Source organism: Coregonus clupeaformis, chromosome 24, assembly GCF_020615455.1.
Source record: "Coregonus clupeaformis isolate EN_2021a chromosome 24, ASM2061545v1, whole genome shotgun sequence".
NCBI classification, from domain to species: domain Eukaryota; kingdom Metazoa; phylum Chordata; class Actinopteri; order Salmoniformes; family Salmonidae; genus Coregonus; species Coregonus clupeaformis.
In genome coordinates this window covers 38066753-38087759 of record NC_059215.1, presented here as the reverse complement: position 1 = coordinate 38087759, position 21007 = coordinate 38066753, and the positions used below count along the sequence as shown (strand labels likewise).

The 21007-nt window shown below is 47.1% G+C and overlaps 1 protein-coding gene across 1 annotated transcript; it reads right to left on the bottom strand.

Annotated features, from left to right (window-relative positions):
• Positions 1-940: 940 nt before the first annotated feature.
• On the bottom strand, positions 941-6666 carry LOC121538188 (protein RCC2 homolog). Its single transcript, XM_041846001.2, has 11 exons — positions 6437-6666; positions 5735-5955; positions 5435-5528; positions 5039-5182; positions 4702-4922; positions 4470-4584; positions 4114-4280; positions 3197-3377; positions 2182-2360; positions 1942-2019; positions 941-1833 (listed from the first exon to the last, which is right to left on the bottom strand). Exons 2-11 carry the CDS (start codon positions 5939-5941, stop codon positions 1729-1731), a joined length of 1491 nt encoding a protein of 496 aa, XP_041701935.1. The 5' UTR covers positions 5942-5955; positions 6437-6666; the 3' UTR covers positions 941-1728.
• Positions 6667-21007: the final 14341 nt, after the last annotated feature.

Here is a 21007-nt window from a genome sequence, read left to right as displayed (position 1 = left end):
CACGTGAGTGAGTTGTTCACACAGCAAATTCTAGTGTTGAACCAACACTGACATTTTACATTTAAGACTGGGCCAGTGTGTATATGGGTCCACACTTTTCAGTGTTAAATGAACATTGTGCTTAGTGTGGACGCTGTCAACTTTGTCAGCGTTAGGGATTAACATAACGATAGACCACTTACACTGGTACAACACTTCCACTCACAGGTGGCCGAAAATAACTAACTGAAAGCTATGCCCCCCACTAAACCACACCTCCAATGTACTTTTCCAGTGTTCGTTGACTTTGAGTGAATTGTAGAGTTCCCACCCATGACTGCATTTGTTAGTAACAATAGCTAGGTTTCCATCCAATTGGCAACATATTTTCATGTGAATATTCTAAAATCCACAAAGAAAATGTGCATTTTCCCCACCCGTGGTGTGTTTCCACTAGTGATGAGAAACCGAGGCTTTCTGAAGGCTTTGGCGTTTCACCAAATTGTGCTGAAAAACTGTTCATTACTCAGACCTTCATTTTCTGTACACAATTCACATTAGGGCAGCATAAATAGCAGCGTGATTATCTGATTTTTTTCATCAGAACTCCATGGCGCAGCGGTAAGTAATTGGCTTTAGTAGCCTATAATCAGTTGGACTATCAGATTTGCATCTTACATCATGCTTCTTCCCCCTTCTAGTTTACTAAAAATAAACAATAACAGAATATGGGATTATTTAGGATGCTCAACACAGAAGTTTATACTATACAAAATAAATAATTTTAACAGCAGTGCAGAAAGTGTAGTTTCACACTAAAACGGAGGCACACAACTCAAGTCCTTGCAAAATCGCATTCATGCTGGTTTTCATTCCCAAGACTGCAGTGTTCACAGCTGCTTTCGCAGGCTAAAAAGGAGTCACTGGGAAAAAGGGCAGGAATGACAACAAGCAGACAATGGCCTTTGAGGGACAGTTGCGCATCCTCAACACCAACATTTAATCATACAAGTGTAGAGACAAACCAAGGAATATAACAGAAGTCAATGGTCGGAGAGCATCAACTTGGCACAATGTCTCAGATCCTGATTGTGTTCTGACAACGCACACAGATCAACCTGACAAACAGTAATACTTCCATGGACTCCATGAACAAATTAAACTAAATTCAGCAATTGGTCTTTGGGAAGAAACAAAAAAAAGCACATTTACTCCATACCCCCAAAATACAGTTTCAAAAGGCACAGATATGGAGTGTTGGTCTTGAAGTGATCCCTCGCTTGGAAATTAATCTGCCCAAAGAGGACTGATGTAGCACCTGTTGTAGTGAGGGAGAGGACATTGATCAGTTCAACAGAAGAATAAAAATACTTCATGAAAATATAGTGAACGCTTCAGTGGAGTTGCATGGGGATTGGAGTTGGAGTAGAACGCAGAGAGGAATAATGTGCTTGGAGAGATGAGTGGTAGAGTTCCTCTCTCCAGCTGTAGATGTCTGACAAGCATTGTGAGAGTAGGATGAATTCTGTCCAGAGTGGATTTGTTTCAGTCTTAGTTGTTGCGCCGCATTTTCTCATTTAACCTCCGAAACTATGAACTAGACCTGAATGTTTTTCAAAGTGTATGCATACATATTCATGAGAGCCCATCCTCCCCAGCCATCCATCATGACCTAAAGGGCAGGTGCTTCTGGAGAGAATCTGTTGTCTCTGGGAAAAACAAACAGTAAGGTGGCTGGATGGTGCCCCATCAGAGCGTGCGTGGGTTGTACTCTGGCAGCTTCTTGAGCTTCTCTTGTTCCTGTGGAGTATCCTGTCTGGCGATGACCAGGGAGTGTGCGTATCCCATCATCACCTGCAACCCCAAACACCACAGTGAGAATCGGCCCAAAGAGTGAACATGCACCTAAATGCAGTTCCCATCTACAGAAAACTGTTTTCATTATAAGTTGCTGCTCCACACCTGTTCAGCGTAAACTCCATCCAGGGTCTTCACCTCCTGAGCAGTAGTGGAGGACTTGGCCTTGTTGTCTCCGTATCCCTGTAACAAACACAAACCCATGTCATAATGGGTGGAGAAGCCAGAACAGGTGTGCCAATTCAGCAGTCTTTTGAGCACACAAGTACATTTCTATAATTGTATAGCACTTTGGGTGTGAGAAATCTGCTTAATAAATACACCAATTAATTATTAAAAACTTACCAGCTCGCCAAAGGTAGGGGAGGGTCCCCAGCTGATGGTGCTGTCGTCTGCAGCGATAACGATACTGCTTTTCCCGCATGCCAGACTGCGGACCTTCCAGCCACACAGGTCCTGCACTGCCTTGGGGTACATGGTAGACTCCCGCGAAGTATTGGTGACACCCCAGAAAAACAGCCCTCCTGTACACAAAATGTTAATATTGTAGCTTCCTTATTAAAAACACCAGTGTCCTTGGCAAAAGGGTCCAACTCTTAGCGTAATGGCTACAGTGTTAGACTGACAGATGCTAGGTTCAAATCCCAGTTGGGATACCCCTTGAAATCACTACAATATACACTCAGTGTACAATACATTAAGAATACCTTCCTAATATTGACTTGCACCCCCCGTTTGCCCTCAGAACAGCCTCAGTTCGTCGGGGAATGGACTCTACAAGGTATCGAAAGCGTTACACAGGGCTGCTGGCCCATGTTGACTCCAATGCTTCCCACAGTTGTGTCAAGTTCGATAGATGTTCTTTGGGTGGTGGACCATTCTTGATACACACGAGAAACTGTTCAGCATGAAAAACCCAGCAGCACTGCCGTTCTTGACACTCAAACCAGTGCGCCTGGCACCTACTACCATACCCCGTTCAAAGGCACTTCAATCTTTTGTCTTGCCTATTCACCCTCTGAATGGCACACATACACAATCCATGTCTCAATTGTCTCAAGGCTTAACAATCCTTCTTTAACCAGTCTCCTCCCCTTCATCTACAGTGATTGAAGTGGATTTAACAGGTGACCCCAATTAGAGATCACAGCTTTCACCTGGTCAGTCTGTCATGGAAAGAGCAATGTTTTGTACACTCAGTGTATATCAGGTAGCACAACACAGACTTGGGGAAGTAACGGTAGTATTCTTGGTTTATAGTGGTATAAATTGATAATGGGGGTAATAAAATATACAATAATTCTAAAGAGATTTACTCATCAGTGCGACATTCCAAGGGGTTAAGCATTGTGTCCCATACCCATCTCATTTACAGCGAAGGAGCACTGATAGCCAGTGTAGATTTGGGATGCCCCGCGCCCGGGGAAGTCAAAGAGCTTCACCAGTCTGGGCACCATCTCGTCCTTCGGCTCCGTGTGACCCAGCCGTCCATAACCACCAAAGCCCCAGGAAAACACCCGCTTCTGGGAGTCCAATATCAGCTGGACACACACACACACAGTTTACATACCTCGTGCTAACAAAACAAAAGTGAGAGAGAAAAAAAACCGGTCTTCGCGAATCAACTACAGCCAATGCAAGTGAAAACTCATACTTTGAGTGGACTATCCCTTTAAAACACAGGCCGGTACATTTTACATTACATTTTAGTCATTTAGCAGACGCTCTTATCCAGAGCGACTTACAGTTAGTGAGTGCATACATTTTTCATACTGGCCCCCCGTGGGAAACGAACCCACAACCCTGGCATTGCAAGCGCCATGCTCTACCAACTGAGCTACACAGGGCCAAAATGTTATCAGATCCGCTCAGCTCCCTTTTAGCGCCCAGATTTAAGGATCAGATTGAAGAGGTCTCCATCTACAGGTTTATTAATTAAACATGAAGGGAACGCTGTAGGTTGCTCTGGATAAGAGTGTCTTAAATGACTCAAATGCTCTTCATTCAGCAATTATGCAAAGGGAGGGGGGGGGACATCACTAATATAATATCATTGTTTGATTTCTGTTTCTAAAATGCACATTTCTTGCTCATGGGGTTTTGTGACAACAGGGATCAGAGCCTGTATTCATAAAGCGTCTCAGAGTAGGAGTGCTTCTAGAATCAGGTCCCTCGTGTACATGTAATCTTATTCATTATGATCTAAAATGCCAAACTGGTCCTAGATCAGCATTCTTTCTCCAAGACTGAATATGGGTTCTGGTCTTCTCTCCTCACCGTGTGATTGCCTCCGCAGGCGACGTCGCGGACCACCACGTTAGGTACAGGTGTCACCTGGCCGTCCTTACTCTTCTCGATGAAGATGGCCACGCGGCGTGCAATGGTCTCACAGTCAAACTCGATGCGCTGGGCGCGGGCAATGAACTTGCCGTCAGAGTTGTGTCCTGTGACCCAAAACACAAGGTAAAAATAAGTCCTACGCCAGTGTTTGATCTAGAATGATCTTTGAAGGGGTCATTGTGATTCTTTAAATGTGTCATTGGAGAAACTTTCTTCTTTAAAAGAGAAACTTCGGTGAAACTTTAAAAAAAAGTTGAAATCTGTCCAGTCCTGCTCGTTAGTTGAGGACATACCTAGCTGGCCATACTCTGGGCAGCCGAACGAGTAGAGGTTCCCTTTGCAGTCCACCACCATACTGAACTCTGCCCCACACGCCACCTTGACCAAGGGCTGCCCATCGTACTGGATCTGAGAGGGGCAAGGAGAAGCTTTGATAAGCACAGGCTCACCATGTGGCCATATTAAACCTATAATAAAGCAGCAACAATAATGAGGCAGATGAATAGGGAGGTTGATGTTGCTTACCGGGGCTGGACTGAGGACTGCATCAGTTTGGTTACCCTGGCCCAGCTGGCCCAGTTTGTTCTCTCCAAACGAGTAGGCGGTGCCACCCTCTGTCAATGCCAGGGTGTGGTTGCGTCCACAGGCTGCAGCCACCACCACTTCGTCTGCGAGGGCCTCAATCAACTTTGGGGCCTCTAGGCGCTTTGTGTCCCCGTGACCCAGCTGACCCTTTTCATTTCGACCTGATAGAGGCAGAAAGAAGTCAATATTGACCCTTTCTCCCAGACTCAAACCAGCTAGAATGATCTATGAGATATATATACACACACTATGAGCTATTACGGTATAGCATTCCTACCCCAGCTCCAGAGCTTGCCCTCGGTGGTGATGAGGAGGCTGTGGGCAGCACAGGGCCCAGACACCACACTGCTGACCTGCACGTCACTCATGCTGCCATAGCGGTGAGGACCCCACAGGTTCTGGCCTAGGTTCCTGAAGGCCGCTGAGAGACCACACACACCACCATTTTAATTTAAAGTCTATTTCAATTTTAAATGCACTTTAAAGTTTGATTTGATAAGAAACAGGAACACTTCAATACTGCAGTCAATTAGGAGGATTACTTAAAGATTGCCATTAGAAATAGACAGGAAAAACTACTTTCAAAGTTGGTAGCACAAGTGCTATTGAGGGAAAACTGAGTGGAGTATTGCATACAGCAATGTTTTCAGTACAGGACTGGGCAGGGTTATACCTTGTGCTTTTGGCACCTCTTTCCTTCCGATGAGATCCCAGTTGGTGGCTCCGAAAATGAGCAGTTGACCTTTGATTTTAGGTAAGTCAAGTTTCTATAGAAATGACAATACAGAGATCAGCGTTTCTCATGTTTTATTCTAGCACTGCCTAGGCACCCTTGATTTACAAGTGACTAATAACATGTTGTTACATTCTCTATTCACATTAACCACAATTCTATATCGTCACATCACAAACCCCCTCCCTTGATTATCTGAACAATGTTCGACTTAACCTCATGCAGGTCAGGTGGACTTACAATTTTTTCCTTGATATCGTCAGAGACAGTGACAGGTTGAAGGCCTGACTTTGTAGCAGGCTTGCCAGGTTTCTTTGTGTTCTCCTGCTCTTCATAATCATCAAACTCATCATCACTGCTGAACTCCCTTTCCTTCTTTTTGCCTCCTGCCCTCTTCCTCTTGATCCCACCATTCCCTGAGACTTCTGTTACCTTCTTGCGTGGCATGTTTGTAAAAATATCTGTAGAAAAGTGGGGGCGAAAACAAAACAGACATGCATTTAGATATCAATACAACCGAAACCAAACTATTCTTGCTGAACTGCTGACAACGCAATGCTCTTGGGAGGAAATACATGTACACAGTGAAAGGAAAACTAACCATAAATGGCTTGTCATTTAAACGTTAAACTCAAGTCCAAGTACACACAAGTTAGAAAGCCACCTCTCCAAGCCACGATTAACATAGCAACTCGCGCTACTAATTTCATTAGCTAGTAATTAATTCTAACACTCAGTTGTCCGCATTTCTTTGTCTTCGTGCTAGCATAATCGGAGGCTACTACCTACTGAACAACAGACAACTATTAAACTACGGGAAAATACGACAATGGCCACACAATGCATTGTTTTACTGGATAAAAAAAAAATTAGCTAGCCAGCTAACGTTACTAACTAAGGCCAGCTAGTGTAAACTATCGATATCTAAACAAAGCCACAAACCTTGGGTAACGTTAGCTAGCTAATCCACCGATGAAAAACTTTCTCTTTCCCCAACTAAAAGTTGCTGAACCTCTTGGTTTCAGATTATGTTCCTTCTAATTCGGTGACTAATTAACACGTCGGCAGAGGGATTTCCTGATTCTCTCGTGTCTGTCTGTCTTCCTCGTTTTTTCAAGGATGTTTTGAACAAAAGAATCTACAGTCTCCGGCTCGATGAAACCACGTGGGTACTGCCTACATGTATAATTAACCACAGTTGGCTAATGCAAAAAGACATAACTCGTAAAATACTTACAACTTTCCCTTATATATATTAACGTTGAAGCTTGTGATAAAAGTTGTAACATACACTGAGCAAAAATATAAACGCAACATGTAAAGTGTTAGTTCCATGTTTCATGAGCTGAAATAAAAGGTCCCAGAAATGTTCCATAGGTACAAAAAAATGTATTTCTCTCAAATGTTGTGCACAAATTTGTTTACATCCCTGTTAGTGAGCATTTATCTTTTGCCAAAATAATACATCCACCTGACAGCTGTGGCATGTCAAGAAGCTGATTAAACAGCATGATCATTACACAGGTGCCCCATGGTGGTGGGGTTATGGTATGAGCAGGCATTAAACTACGGACAACGAACACAATTGCATTTTATCGATGGAAATTTGAATGCACAGAGATATCGTGACTAGATCCTGAGGCCCATTGTCATGCCATTCATCTGTCGCCATCACCTCATATTTCAGCATAATGCATGGCCCCATTTCCCAAGGATCTGTACACAATTACTGGAAACTGAAATTGTCCCAGTTCTTCCATGGCCTGCATACTCACCAGACCTCACCACCCATTGAGCATGTTTGGGATGCTCTGGATCGACGTGTACGACTGTGTGTTCCAGTTCCCGCCAATATCCAGCAACTTCACACAGACATTGAAGAGGAGTGGGACAACATTCCACAGGCCACAATCAACAGCCTGATCAACTCTATGCAAAGGAGATGTGTAGCACTGCCAGTGGCGATTTTAGCATGTAAATCTTGGTGGGGCAAAAAAATACATTATGTGGGATGCATGCCCCAGCAAAGACACTACACAATACAACACTAAACAATGCATTAATTGCACTATAACGGTGATAAACGGTGCCCACAAACTGTTAGGGCCTACATAAAGCTGTCACAACAGCAGATTCCCAACAGCAGTCACAACATCTTACCACTGCTACACCTGGCTATCAGCGGAGCCTTGTCTGGCAGCGAAACAGTTCATTCAGCCTCATTTACTGCCATTTTAAAAAACATAGCTGATATGGCTGACTTGCTTAAACAAATGTAGTTTCCACTGACAATTGAGATGTACAAACTATGGCATAAGGCGACGACAAGCGGATAAGAGGCAATCCGTAATTTTCGATTAAGACATTAATGAGCGAGCTAGGACGGACGTAGTCAATATAACTATTTGTTTAGCACTTTTGAAATGTACAGCGACAGAATTCAGAACATGGACCGTTCTTACAGTGTTCTCTTTGTACCCCAAGTCAGAACCGTAGGATACATAAAGGGGGCATATAAGCAGACAGTGAAAGCTCTTACAATATTCAATGATTACATTTGTCTAAAACCGGTTATAGGCTACATGTGCACCACCAAGTCAGAACAGTAGGCGAAATTAAGAGGCTAAAATAGACCACATTATTAGGGTGAGGCACATGGGCACCTAACAGCTTACTACACAACATACACTTAGTATTACTTTATTAGCTACAGTATATATATCTCACTGGCATATCACATCATTTATGCAGCAGCGTACAATACATTTTTGGACTCACCTTGTTGTGCTGTGGTCACTTGAACAGGAAAGTGGCGCGGCAGTCCTTCGTGGGCAAATGTTGTCATCAAACTTTGTCATCAAAGTCTGGCATTCTCTGGATTTAAGGTGCTTTCAAGACAAACCATGTTGAATCATGATGACGTCATTGATCTTCAGGTCGTAGCTCTAGAAAGAGGCCCAAGTTCTGGATTTACAATTCCAAGTTGGATGACCGTTCAAAACGTATTTTCCCAGTCGGAGCTCGTTTTTCTCGAGTTCCCAGCTGTCTTGAACTCACCGAAGTCAGGTTTTCGCAGTTCCGAGTTAACAGTTGTTTTGAGCGCAGCACAAATCATGCTTCATTGACAGCATGGCCAATGTTGAATGTTTATCATTTTAAACTTGGAAAAGAGACCCCTAATTCCATATTTGGGACCACACAGCCACTCCACTGAATAGCAGGCTAGTGATTGCTTTGTAATGCTTGCAGTTAGCCACTGATTCCTTCCAAACCACTCATTGTTGAATTTGCGATTTCCAACTTGTTGTGTAATGTTAATGTCCAATGGCGGATGAGCACCGTTTTATCTATAATTTCTCTTCATAATTTCTCTTCATATGACAAGGATTAGCCAGTAGATTGTCGACTTGATTCATGTTGATGACTGCTAGCTAAGAGTTTGAAATAATGATGTTGACATGATCAGTCCAATCAAAGCTACTGTAGCTATAATGTGATTTGACATCATTTTATCTGTGGCCAATGACCTTCAGCCTTCTTGGATGGGCACTTCTAATGTGACTCTATGGCAGCACCCAAGGGGCTTGAATATTCAAGCTCTACCCTTAGACTTGGCGGTGACGTACTGTCCCCACGAGTGACAGAACACTGAGCTAATCACGGCGCAACTAGAAAACATTACCAGCACCTACGTTTATTTTTTTGTGCAGTTTTTTTATTTTTTGTTACAGTTTTAGTCATTTAGCAGACGCTCTTATCCAGAGCAACTTACAGTTAGTGAGTGCATACATTTTTCATTCTGCCCCCCCGTGGGAATCGAACCCACAATCCTGGCATTGCAAGCGCCATGCTCTACCAACTGAGCTACAGCAGGCTGTCTGCCCAACCACCACATAAAGCACTGAGCTTGGCTGAAACACCTGCATTTTGGAGCTGCCTTACTCAATAAAATTAAAACGAGACCATGTTTGTATGCGGCTTTATTAACTGACTTGTTTTATTTATTTAATTTTATTTTTTGCAAACTGATATGTGACAGGTATTAATAACCTGCAAAACAGGCAAGCCCCCAAATGTGGAAGAAATTCCTTGCAATATTTAGTTTTGCTATCAGTACTTTTGGGTTTATGTTTTGCTTTCAATATCAGAATTTTTGTTTGCAATACTAAGAATTTTGTTCTCAACTTCAGAAGTTTTTCTTGATATAAACGGCACAAAGGTAACTCACTCACTACAGGATTGCACCATGTAATAACACTATTACTCTACTAAAGGTGTTTAAAGCGGCAATCCTTAACTGAAACATTAAAAAAGTGAACTCCCTTCCACAGGTACAGTAAAAAGCTGAGGGATGGGGCTTGAGAAATGCAACCACTCTCAAATCCATAGACTACGCTATGAGTGCAAGGATGGACCATCCATTATATCAATAGTTTTAATCATGTTTTTAGGTTGTTTACATTTAGTTTGTTTACAAACATTGGAGTAAATAAAACAAGCTTATATCTTGTGTTCTGATGGGGTACAACAGCTGAACTAAGCTCATGAGGCATTTATACGTTATATTCTTCAAGAATCAACGGGTATATATTATTAATTTATAAGTCCAAAAATGTATGTAGCAACTAAGGATTGCTCCTTTAACAGGCAGTGACTTTCATGCAGCAGAACTATGTCGCCATTTGAACGTGATCCATTAACCTGCCCCCAAAAATGTATTCTGTCCACTGTTCCGCAAATCTTTTTCCATTGTGCCGTATTTGAGCATATTAGATGTGGTCACCCTAGTTCCACCGGTGGAAACATTACTGCTGCCTCACCATGTAGTCTTGTGTTTGACATTCACACGTGATTGAGAGTGTTCACAAGTTCATTGTCTGTTGTCAGTGAGAAAGCCCTACTAGACCGAACCTTGTGCTGTACGCTAGCTCAAGGCCCTAGTTAGTAAGAATTAAACTGTAGATGTGTCTTTAAATGGAAAGGTCAACCTTGTTGGGAGCCATTTTGATTAGTCATCCTGTGTTCTGTGTGTTTAAGGTCTCTGCCTGCCTCACCCAGCTCAAGGTAGAGTTGACTCAGTCTGTAGTGCATGTCTGGATCTGCCACACACTCCTGAGGAATGTAACACACTCAGGTATCTTATGGCAGAACAGTGAACTACGAGGATGCAAGGAACTGCCGTCAAGTGTGTGTGTGTTTGTGTGTGGTGTGAAGACCTCCTCCTGCCCCTGTGACGTGGTCCCTACTAGACTACTAAAATAGGTTATGCCTACTGTTGGCCCCAACATTCTGTCTGACCTCTGGCTCCGTTCCATCCTACTTTAAAACAGCTCTGGTCCAACCTCTCCTTAAAAAGCCCATTTTTTTTTTTTTTTTATTTCACCTTTATTTAACCAGGTAAACCAGTTGAGAACAAGTTCTCATTTACAACTGCGACCTGGCCAAGATAAAGCAAAGCAGTGCGATGAAAACAACAACACATAGTTACATATGGGGTAAACAAAACATAAAGTAAAAAATACAACAGAAAATATATATACAGTGTGTGCAAATGTAGCAAGTTATGGAGGTAAGGCAATAAATAGGCCATAGTGCAAAATAATTACAATTTAGTATTAACACTGGAATGATAGATGTGCAAATAGAGATACTGGGGTGCAAATGAGCAAAATAAATAACAATATGGGGATGAGGTAGTTGGGTGGGCTAATTTCAGATGGGCTGTGTACAGGTGCAGTGATCGGTAAGGTGCTGCTCTGACAACTGATGCTTAAAGTTAGTGAGGGAGATAAGAGTCTCCAGCTTCAGATATTTTTGCAGATCGTTCCAGTCAATGGCAGCAGAGAACTGGAAGGAATGGCGGCCAAAGGAGGTGTTGGCTTTGGGATGACCAGTGAGATATACCTGCTGGAGCACATAGTACGGGTGGGTGATGCTATGGTGACCAATGAGCTAAGATAAGGCGGGAATTTGCCTATCAGTGATTTATAGATGACCTGGAGCCAGTGGGTTTGGCGACGAATATGTAGTGAGGGCCAGCCAACAAGAGCGTACAGGTCACAGTGGTGGGTAGTATAAGGGGCTTTGGTGACAAAACGGATGGCTCTGTGATAGACTACATCCAATTTGCTGAGAAGAGTGTTGGAGGCTATTTTGAAAATGACATCGCCGAAGTCAAGGATCGGTAGGATAGTCAGTTTTACGAGGGCATGTTTGGCAGCATGAGTGAAGGAGGCTTTGTTTCGAAATAGGAAGCCGATTCTAGTTTTAACGTTGGATTGGAGATGCTTAATGTGAGTCTGGAAGGATAGTTTACAGTCTAACCAGACACCTAAGTATTTGTAGTTGTCCACATACTCTAGGTCAGACCAGCCGAGAGTAGTGATTCTAGTCGGGTGGGCGGGTGTCAGCAGCGTTCGATTGAAGAGCATGCATTTAGTTTTACTAGTGTTTAAGAGCAGTTGGAGGCTACGGAAGGAGTGTTGTATGCCATTGAAGCTTGTTTGGAGGTTTGTTAACACAGTGTCCGATGAATGTATACAAAATGGTGTCGTCTGCGTAGAGGTGGATCTGAGAGTCACCAGCAGCAAGAGCGACATCATTGATATACACAGAGAAAAGAGTCGGCCCGAGAATTGAACCCTGTGGCACCCCCATAGAGACTGCCATAGGTCCAGACAACAGGCCCTCCGATTTAACACATTGAAGTACTATCTGAGAAGTAGTTGGTGAACCAGGCGAGGCAGTCATTTGAAAAACCAAGGCTATTTAGTCTGCCAATAAGAATGCGGTGGTTGACAGAGTCAAAAGCCTTGGCCAGGTCGATGAAGACGGCTGCACAGTACTGTCTATTATCAATCGGGGTTATAATATCGTTTAGGACCTTGAGCGTGGCTGAGGTGCACCCATGACCAGCTCTGAAACCGGATTGCATAGCGGAGAAGGTACGGTGGTATTCGAAATGGTCGGTGATCTGTTTGTTAACTTGGCTTTCAAAAACGTTCGAAAGGCAGGGCAGGATGGATATACAGTGTGGGAAAAAAGTATTTGATCCCCTGCTGATTTTGTACGTTTGCCCACTGACAAAGACATGATCAGTCTATAATATTAATGGTAGGATTATTTGAACAGTGAGAGACAGAATAACAACAACAAAAATCCAGAAAACGAATGTCAAAAATGTTATGAATTGATTTGCATTTTAATGAGGGAAATAAGTATTTGACCCCTCTGCAAAACATGACTTAGTTATTGGTGGCAAAACCCTTGTGGGCAATCACAGAGGTCAGACGTTTCTTGTAATTGGCCACCAGGTTTGCACACATCTCAGGAGGGATTTTGTCCCACTCCTCTTTGCAGATCTTCTCCAAGTCATTAAGGTTTCGAGGCTGACGTTTGGCAACTCAAACCTTCAGCTCCCTCCACAGATTTCCTATGGGATTAAGATCTGGAGACTGGCTAGGCCACTCCAGGACCTTAATGTGCTACTTCTTGAGCCACTCCTTTGTTGCCTTGGCCGTGTGTTTTGGGTCATTGTCATGCTGGAATACCCATCCATGACCCATTTTCAATGCCCTGGCTGAGGGAACGAGGTTCTCACCCAAGATGTGACGGTACATGGCCCCGTCCATCGTCCCTTTGATGCAGTGAAGTTGTCCTGTCCCCTTAGCAGAAAAACACCCCCTAAGCATAATGTTTCCACCTCCATGTTTGACGGTGTGAATGGTGTTCTTGGGGTCATAGGCAGCATTCCTCCTCCTCCAAACACGGCGAGTTGAGTTGATGCCAAAGAGCTCGATTTTGGTCTCATCTGACCACAACACTTTCACCCAGTTCTCCTCTGAATCATTCAGTGTTATGTGGGCAGCTTGTCTCTCCCTTTTCTGTTTCCCTTCCTCCTTGTTTTGTCCCCTCTTTGTCTGTTGTATCCGTATGTGTGTTTGTCCCCATTATGTTGGTGCGTCTGCCGGTGTGTGTCTGGAGTGGATCGGGGGGCGTGCTCAGGATCTGCCTCTCCTGTGCAGCTGCGGGTTGTTTCCAGTGATTCCTGCCTACGCAGCTGCATCCTATTCTCTCATCAACCTGCACTACTAATTCCTGGGCATGCCTCTCCACCGGCGCCAGATCGTTGTTCTTACTAGAGCGGTAACTTGGCTCACCAGTAGAGTTAAATTGTCTTTGTCTTCAGCCTGGCTCTTTACTCTCCTTAACCTGTCGTTTGTTTTGTCTTCAGTTCAGACATACCTCCCAACCTGCCTGCCAGCCTTCCTGCCTGCCTGCCTGCCTCAGCCTCTCCTTCCTCCGGAGCCGACTAGCCCACTCTGTTCCTTTTCTTCAGTTGTTTTTGGACTAAGACAAATTGAACTTTTATTAAAATAATTTTTGTTTCTTCCACTCCCTTAGTCGTGTTTTGTTTCTCTGAGTGCTGGGTTTAACCATAGCGTAACATTCAGATGTTCATTGGCAAACTTCAGACGGGCCTGTATATGTGCTTTCTTGAGCAGGGGGACCTTGCGGGCGCTGCAGGATTTCAGTCCTTCATGGCGTAGTGTGTTACCAATTGTTTTCTTGGTGACTATGGTCCCAGCTGCCTTGAGATCAACAATCTTGTCCCTGACATCCTTGGAGAGCTCTTTGGTCTTGGCCATGGTGGAGAATTTGGAATCTGATTGATTGATTGCTTCTGTGGACAGGTGTCTTTTATACAGGTAACAAGCTGAGATTAGGAGCACTCCCTTTAAGAGTGTGCTCCTAATCTCAGCTCGTTACCTGTATAAAAGACACCTGGGAGCCAGAAATCTTTCTGATTGAGAGGGGGTCAAATACTTATTTCCCTCATTAAAATGCAAAATCAATTTATAACATTTTTGAAATCAGTTTTTCAGGATTTATTTGTTGTTATTCTGTCTCTCACTGTCCAAAAACCTACCATTAAAACGACATGATAAATTCTTTGTCAGTGGACAAACGTACAAAATGAACAGGGGATCAAATACTTTTTTCCCTCACTGTAGGTCTGTAACAGTCTGGATCTAGAGTGTCACCCCCTTTGAAGAGGGGGATGACCGCGGCAGCTTTCCAATCTCTGGGGATCTCAGACGTTACGAAAGAGAGGTTGAACAGGCTAGTAATAGGGGTTGCGACAATTTCAGCTGCTAATTTTAGAAAGAAAGGGTCCAGATTGTCTAGCCCAGATGATTTGTAGGGGTCCAGATTTTGCAGCTCTTTCAGAACATCAGCTGTCTGAATTTGTGTGAAGGAGAAGCGGGGAGGGTGCAGAGCTGGTGGCCGGGGTAGTGGTAGCCAGGTGGAAAGCATGGCCAGCCGTAGCAAAATGCTTGTTGAAATTCTCGATTATTGTAGATTTATCGGTGGTGATAGTGTTTCCTAGCCTCAGTGCAGTGGGCAGCTGGGACGAGGTGCTCTGATTCTCCATGGACTTTACAGTGTCCCAAAACGTTTTGGAGTTAGTGCTACTGTCACGATCGTCTGAAGAAGCGGACCAATACGCAGCGCGTGGAGTGAACATGATGACTTTATTTAATAAAGCAACCACGAAAAAACAACAAATGACGATAGTGAAGTCCTCTGTAACACTGACAGAAACATGGAACAAAAACCCACAATACCCACGAGAAAAACACACAGTATAAATATGGCTCCCAATCAGAGATAACGAGCCGACAGCTGTCACTCGTTACCTCCGATTGGGAGTCACCTGAATAATCACGAACAATCACCACACATAGAAATGAAACAACCAGAATACCCAACATAGAAATACACCCAAACAAGGAAAATGAACAACCCTGGCTCCATAATCAAAGTCCATGGAGCCAGAGTGTCACAGTACCCCCCTAAAGGTGCGAACTCCGGGCGCACCAACATACAGTCTAGGGAGGGTCTGGGTGGGCGTCTGTCCATGGTGGCGGCTCTGGCACTGGTCGTGGTCCCCACCCCACCATAGTCACTACCCGCTACGTAGCCTCCTCCAAATGACCACCCCCAACTAAACCCCACAGGATTAAGGGACAGCACTGGACTAAGAGGCATCACCGGACTCAGGGGCAGCACCGGACTAAGGGGCAGCACCGGGCTAAGGGGCAGCACCGGGCTAAGGGGCAGCACCGGACTAAGGGCAGCACCGGACTGAATGGCGGATCCTGGCTGGCTGGCTCTGGCGGATCCTGGCTGGACGGCTCTGGCGGATCCTTGCAGGACGGCTCTGGCGGATCCTGGCTGGACGGCTCTGGCGGATCCTGGCTGGACGGCTCATGGCTGGCTGGCCGGATCTGGCTGCTCGTGGCTGGCTGACGGATCTGGCTGCTCAGGGCTGGCTGACGGACCTGGCTGCCCATGGCTGGCTGACGGATCTGGCTGCTCATGGCTGGCTGACGGATCTGGCTGATCCTGTCTGGCGGAAGGCTCTGGCTGATCCTGTCTGGCGGAAGGCTCTGGCTGATCCTGTCTGGCGGAAGGCTCTGGCTGATCCTGTCTGGCGGAAGGCTCTGGCTGATCCTGTCTGGCGGAAGGCTCTGGCTGATCCTGTCTGGCGGAAGGCTCTAGCGGCTCCTGTCTGGCGGAAGGCTCTAGCGGCTCCGGTCTGGCGGACGGCTCTGAAGGCTCATGGCAGACGGGCGGCTTTGCAGGTTCAGTACAGACGGGCGGCTTTAGCGCCCGTTGGGCAGACGGGCAGTTCAAGCGCCCCGTTGGGCAGACGGGCAGTTCAGGCGCCGTTGGGCAGACGGGCAGTCCAGGTGCCGTTGGGCAGACGGGCAGTTCAGGCGCCGTTGGGCAGACGGGCAGTTCAGGCGCCGTTGGGCAGACGGGCAGTTCAGGCGCCGTTGGGCAGACGGGCAGTTCAGGCGCCGTTGGGCAGACGGCAGACTCTGGCCGTCTGAGGCGCACCTTAGGCCTGGCGCGTAGTGCCGGAACTGGAGGTACCGGGCTGAGGACACGCATCTCAGGGCTAGTGCGGGGAGAAGGAACAGGCCGGACCGGGCTGGCGACGCGCACCGTAGACTTGGTGCGGGTGGCAGGAACAGGCCGGGCAGGGCTGTCGACGCACACCGTATCCTTGGTGCGTGGAGCAGGAACAGGCCGGGCAGGGCTGTCGACGCACACCGTATCCTCTGTGCGTGGAGCAGGAACAGGCCGGGCTGGGCTGGCGACGCACACCGTAGGTTCTGTGCGTGGAGCAGGAACAGGCCGGGCTGGGCTGGCGACGCACACCGTAGGTTCTGTGCGTGGAGCAGGAACAGGCCGGGCTGGGCTGGCGACGCACACCGTGGGCTTGGTGCGTGGAGCAGGAACAGGCCGGGCAGGGCTGTCGACGCACACCGTATCCTTGGTGCGTGGAGCAGGAACAGGCCGGGCAGGGCTGTCGACGCACACCGTATCCTTGGTGCGTGGAGCAGGAACAGGCCGGGCTGGGCTGGCGACGCACACCGTAGGTTCTGTGCGTGGAGCAGGAACAGGCCGGGCTGGGCTGGCGACGCACACCGTAGGTTCTGTGCGTGGAGCAGGAACAGGCCGGGCTGGGCTGGCGACGCACACCGTGGGCTTGGTGCGTGGAGCAGGAACAGGCCGGGCTGGGCTGGCGACGCACACCGTAGGTTCTGTGCGTGGAGCAGGAACAGGCCGGGCTGGGCTGGCGACGCACACCGTGGGCTTGGTGCGTGGAGCAGGAACAGGCCGGGCAGGGCTGTCGACGCACACCTTATCCTTGGTGCGTGGAGCAGGAACAGGCCGGGCAGGGCTGTCGACGCACACCGTATCCTTGGTGCGTGGAGCAGGAACAGGCCGGGCTGGGCTGGCGACGCACACCGTAGGTTCTGTGCGTGGAGCAGGAACAGGCCGGGCTGGGCTGGCGACGCACACCGTAGGTTCTGTGCGTGGAGCAGGAACAGGCCGGGCTGGGCTGGCGACGCACACCGTGGGCTTGGTGCGTGGAGCAGGAACAGGCCGGGCAGGGCTGTCGACGCACACCGTATCCTTGGTGCGTGGAGCAGGAACAGGCCGGGCAGGGCTGTCGACGCACACCGTATCCTTGGTGCGTGGAGCAGGAACAGGCCGGGCTGGGCTGGCGACGCACACCGTAGGTTCTGTGCGTGGAGCAGGAACAGGCCGGGCTGGGCTGGCGACGCACACCGTGGGCTTGATGCGTGGAGTAGGAACAGGCCGGTCCGTACTGGGAACACACACCACTGGCTTTAACTGGGGATCAGGAACGGGCCGGACCGGACTGGTAACACACATCAGTCTCTCACGCCGTGCCGCAACAACTTCCCTTCCTCTACTCGCCAATGGCTCCCGTAATCCGATAGCCTTCTCTCCACGTCTCCCTGTGGCCGCCTCCTGCTGCCCAGCCGCCCAAGCCATGTGCCCCCAAAAAACTTTTTGGGGGTTGCCTCTCGTCCTTCCAACGATGATGGCCCTGCTGACGCCGTTGCTCCTCTCTCGCCAGGGCCTTGATCTTCCCCCAAGGTCCCTTGCCCCCGAGCATGTCCTCCCAGGACCACGATTTGCCCACCTGGGCCATCGCCAGCCTCTCGATCTCCTTACCAGGCGCTTCCTCCCATGTCCAGCTGTCTTGCTCCTGGACACGCTGCTTGGTCCTTCTATGGTGGGTTTTTCTGTCCCGATCGTCTGAAGAAGCGGACCAATACGCAGCGCGTGGAGTGAACATGATGACTTTATTTAATAAAGCAACCACGAAAAACAACAAATGACGATAGTGAAGTCCTCTGTAACACTGACAGAAACATGGAACAAAAACCCACAATACCCACGAGAAAACACACAGTATAAATATGGCTCCCAATCAGAGATAACGAGCCGACAGCTGTCACTCGTTACCTCCGATTGGGAGTCACCTGAATAATCACGAACAATCACCACACATAGAAATGAAACAACCAGAATACCCAACATAGAAATACACCCAAACAAGGAAAATGAACAACCCTGGCTCCATAATCAAAGTCCATGGAGCCAGAGTGTCACACTACAGGATGCACATTTCTGTTTGAAAAAGCTAGCCTTTGCTTTCCTAACTGCTTGTGTATATTGGTTCCTAACTTCCCTGAAAAGCTGCATATCGTGGGGGCTATTTGATGCTAATGCAGTACGCCACAGGATATTTTTGTGCTGGTCAAGGGCAGTCAAGTCTGAGGAGAACCAGGGGCTATATCTGAATTTCTTGAATGGGGCATGCTTATTTAAGATTGAGAGGAAAGCACTTTTAAAAAACAACCAGGCATCCTCTACTGACGGAATGAGATCGATATCCATCCAGGATACCTGGGCCAGGTCAATTAGGAAGGCCTGCTCGCTAAAGTGATTTAGGGAGCGTTTGACAGTGATGAGGGGTGGTCGTTTGACCGCGGACCCGTTACAGACGCAGGCAATAAGGCAGTGATCGCTGAGATCCTGGTTGAAGACAGCGGAGGTGTATTTAGAGGGTATGTTAGTCAGGATGATATCTATGAGGGTGCCCATGTTTACGGATTTAGGGTTGTACCTGGTAGGTTCCTTGATAATTTGTGTCAGATTGAGGCGATCTATTTTGGATTGTAGGATGGACGTGGTGTTAAGCATATCCCAGTTTAGGTCACCAAGCAGTACGAACTCTGAGGATAGATGGGGGGCAATCAATTCACATATGGTGTCCAGGGCACAGCTGGGGGCTGATGGGGGTCTGTAGCAAGTGGCAACCGTGAGAGACTTATTTCTGGAAAGGTGGATTTTTAGAAGTAGGAGCTCAAACTGTTTTGGCACAGACCTGGACAGTATGATAGAGCTCTGCAGGCTATCTCTACAGTAGATTGCAACTCCACCCCCTTTGGCAGTTATATCTAGATGGAAAATGTTGTAGTTGGGGATGGACATTTCTGAATTTTTGGTGGCCTTCCTAAACCAGGATTCAGACACTGCTAGAACATCAGGGTTGGCGGAGTGTGCTAACGCAGTGAATAACTCAAACTTGGGGAGGAGGCTTCTGATTTTAACATGCAAAAAGCCAAGGCTTTTACGGTTACAGAAGTCAACAAATGATAGTGCCTGGGGAGTAGGAGTGATACTGGGGGCTGCAGGGCCTGGGTTAACCTCTACATCACCAGAGGAACAGAGGAGGACTAGAATAAGGATACGGCTAAAGGCTTTAAGAACTGGTCTTCTAGTGCGTTGGGTACAGAGAATAAAAGGGGCAGATTTCCGGGCGTTGTAGAATAGATTCAGGGCATTATGTTAAGGATATGGAAGGATATGAGTACAGTGGAGGTAAATCTAAGCGTTGGGTAACAATGAAAGAGAGCATCACTGGAGGCACCGATTGAGCTGGTCTCCGCGTGTATGGGGGGTGGAACAAAGGAGCTATTTGAGGCAGTTTGAGAGGGACTTGGGGCTCTACAGTGAAATTGTATAATAAGAACTAACTGGAACAGCAATAGTTAAGGCATATTGACATGGGAGAGAGGCATAAAGCAATCACAGGTGTTTTTCGAGAGAGCTAAGACAACAACTGGTAATGGCAATGAAAGTTTGGGCTGAGGGTAAACAGATAAAACAGGACAGGGTACCGTGTAAAGGAACAGTCCAGCAGGCATCAGCTGTGTAGCTGAGTGATCATAAGGTCCAGTGAACAGCAATATGTGAGTCCGAGAGCAGTTCGAATTGGTGCTACAGCACAGGCAAGCAGGAAGCACGGCTGTTGAAATGCGTGTGCTAGCGGGCCGGGGCTAGCAGATGGATCTTCGTGGTCGTCGCAACGGGAAGCCTGTTGAAACCACAGACGATTACGTCGGCAGACCAGTCGTGATGGATCGGCGGGGCTCCGTGTCGACACTAGGAGGTCCCGTCCGCTACCTCAACGCTGATTAGCCAACCACAACATCCATTCGGTTGCAGCTAGCTAGTTGCGATGATCCAGTGTTAAAGGTCCAGTGATTCAGTGATTCTGGCAGAAAATCCGATATGTTCTGGGTCGATAACGCGCTGTGCAGACTGGCCGATAATAGTCCAGGCTAGAGCTGGCTGGGAGGTAGTGCAGGCCACGGACAATGGTGAAAAACCCGCTAATGGTGGCTAATAGCAAGTAGACCCCTCCTCACTGAATAATTATAGACCTATCTCTAAGCTTCCTTTTTTATAAAAGTTGTTTTGAAGCAATTGGTGGCTCATTTGAGTATTAACAACTTTTTGACAAATTCCAGCCGGGCTTCCCCTCACTTCACAGCACGGAAACTGCTTTATTGAAAGTCAGCAATGACCTTCTGTTGGCTGCTGATTAATTCTCCATTCTAGTTCTTTTGGATCTCAGTGCCGCGTTTGTCACTATTGATCATAACATCCTTGTTGACTGGCTGGAGAGGTGGGTGGGAATCTCTGGCGTTTCCCTCGACTGGTTCAGGTCATATCTATGTGGCAGACGTTTCTCAGTGAGCATGGGTGGTTCAGTATCGTCCCCAGCACCTATGCACTATGGTGTCCCTCAGGGGTCAATTCTGTGCCCCA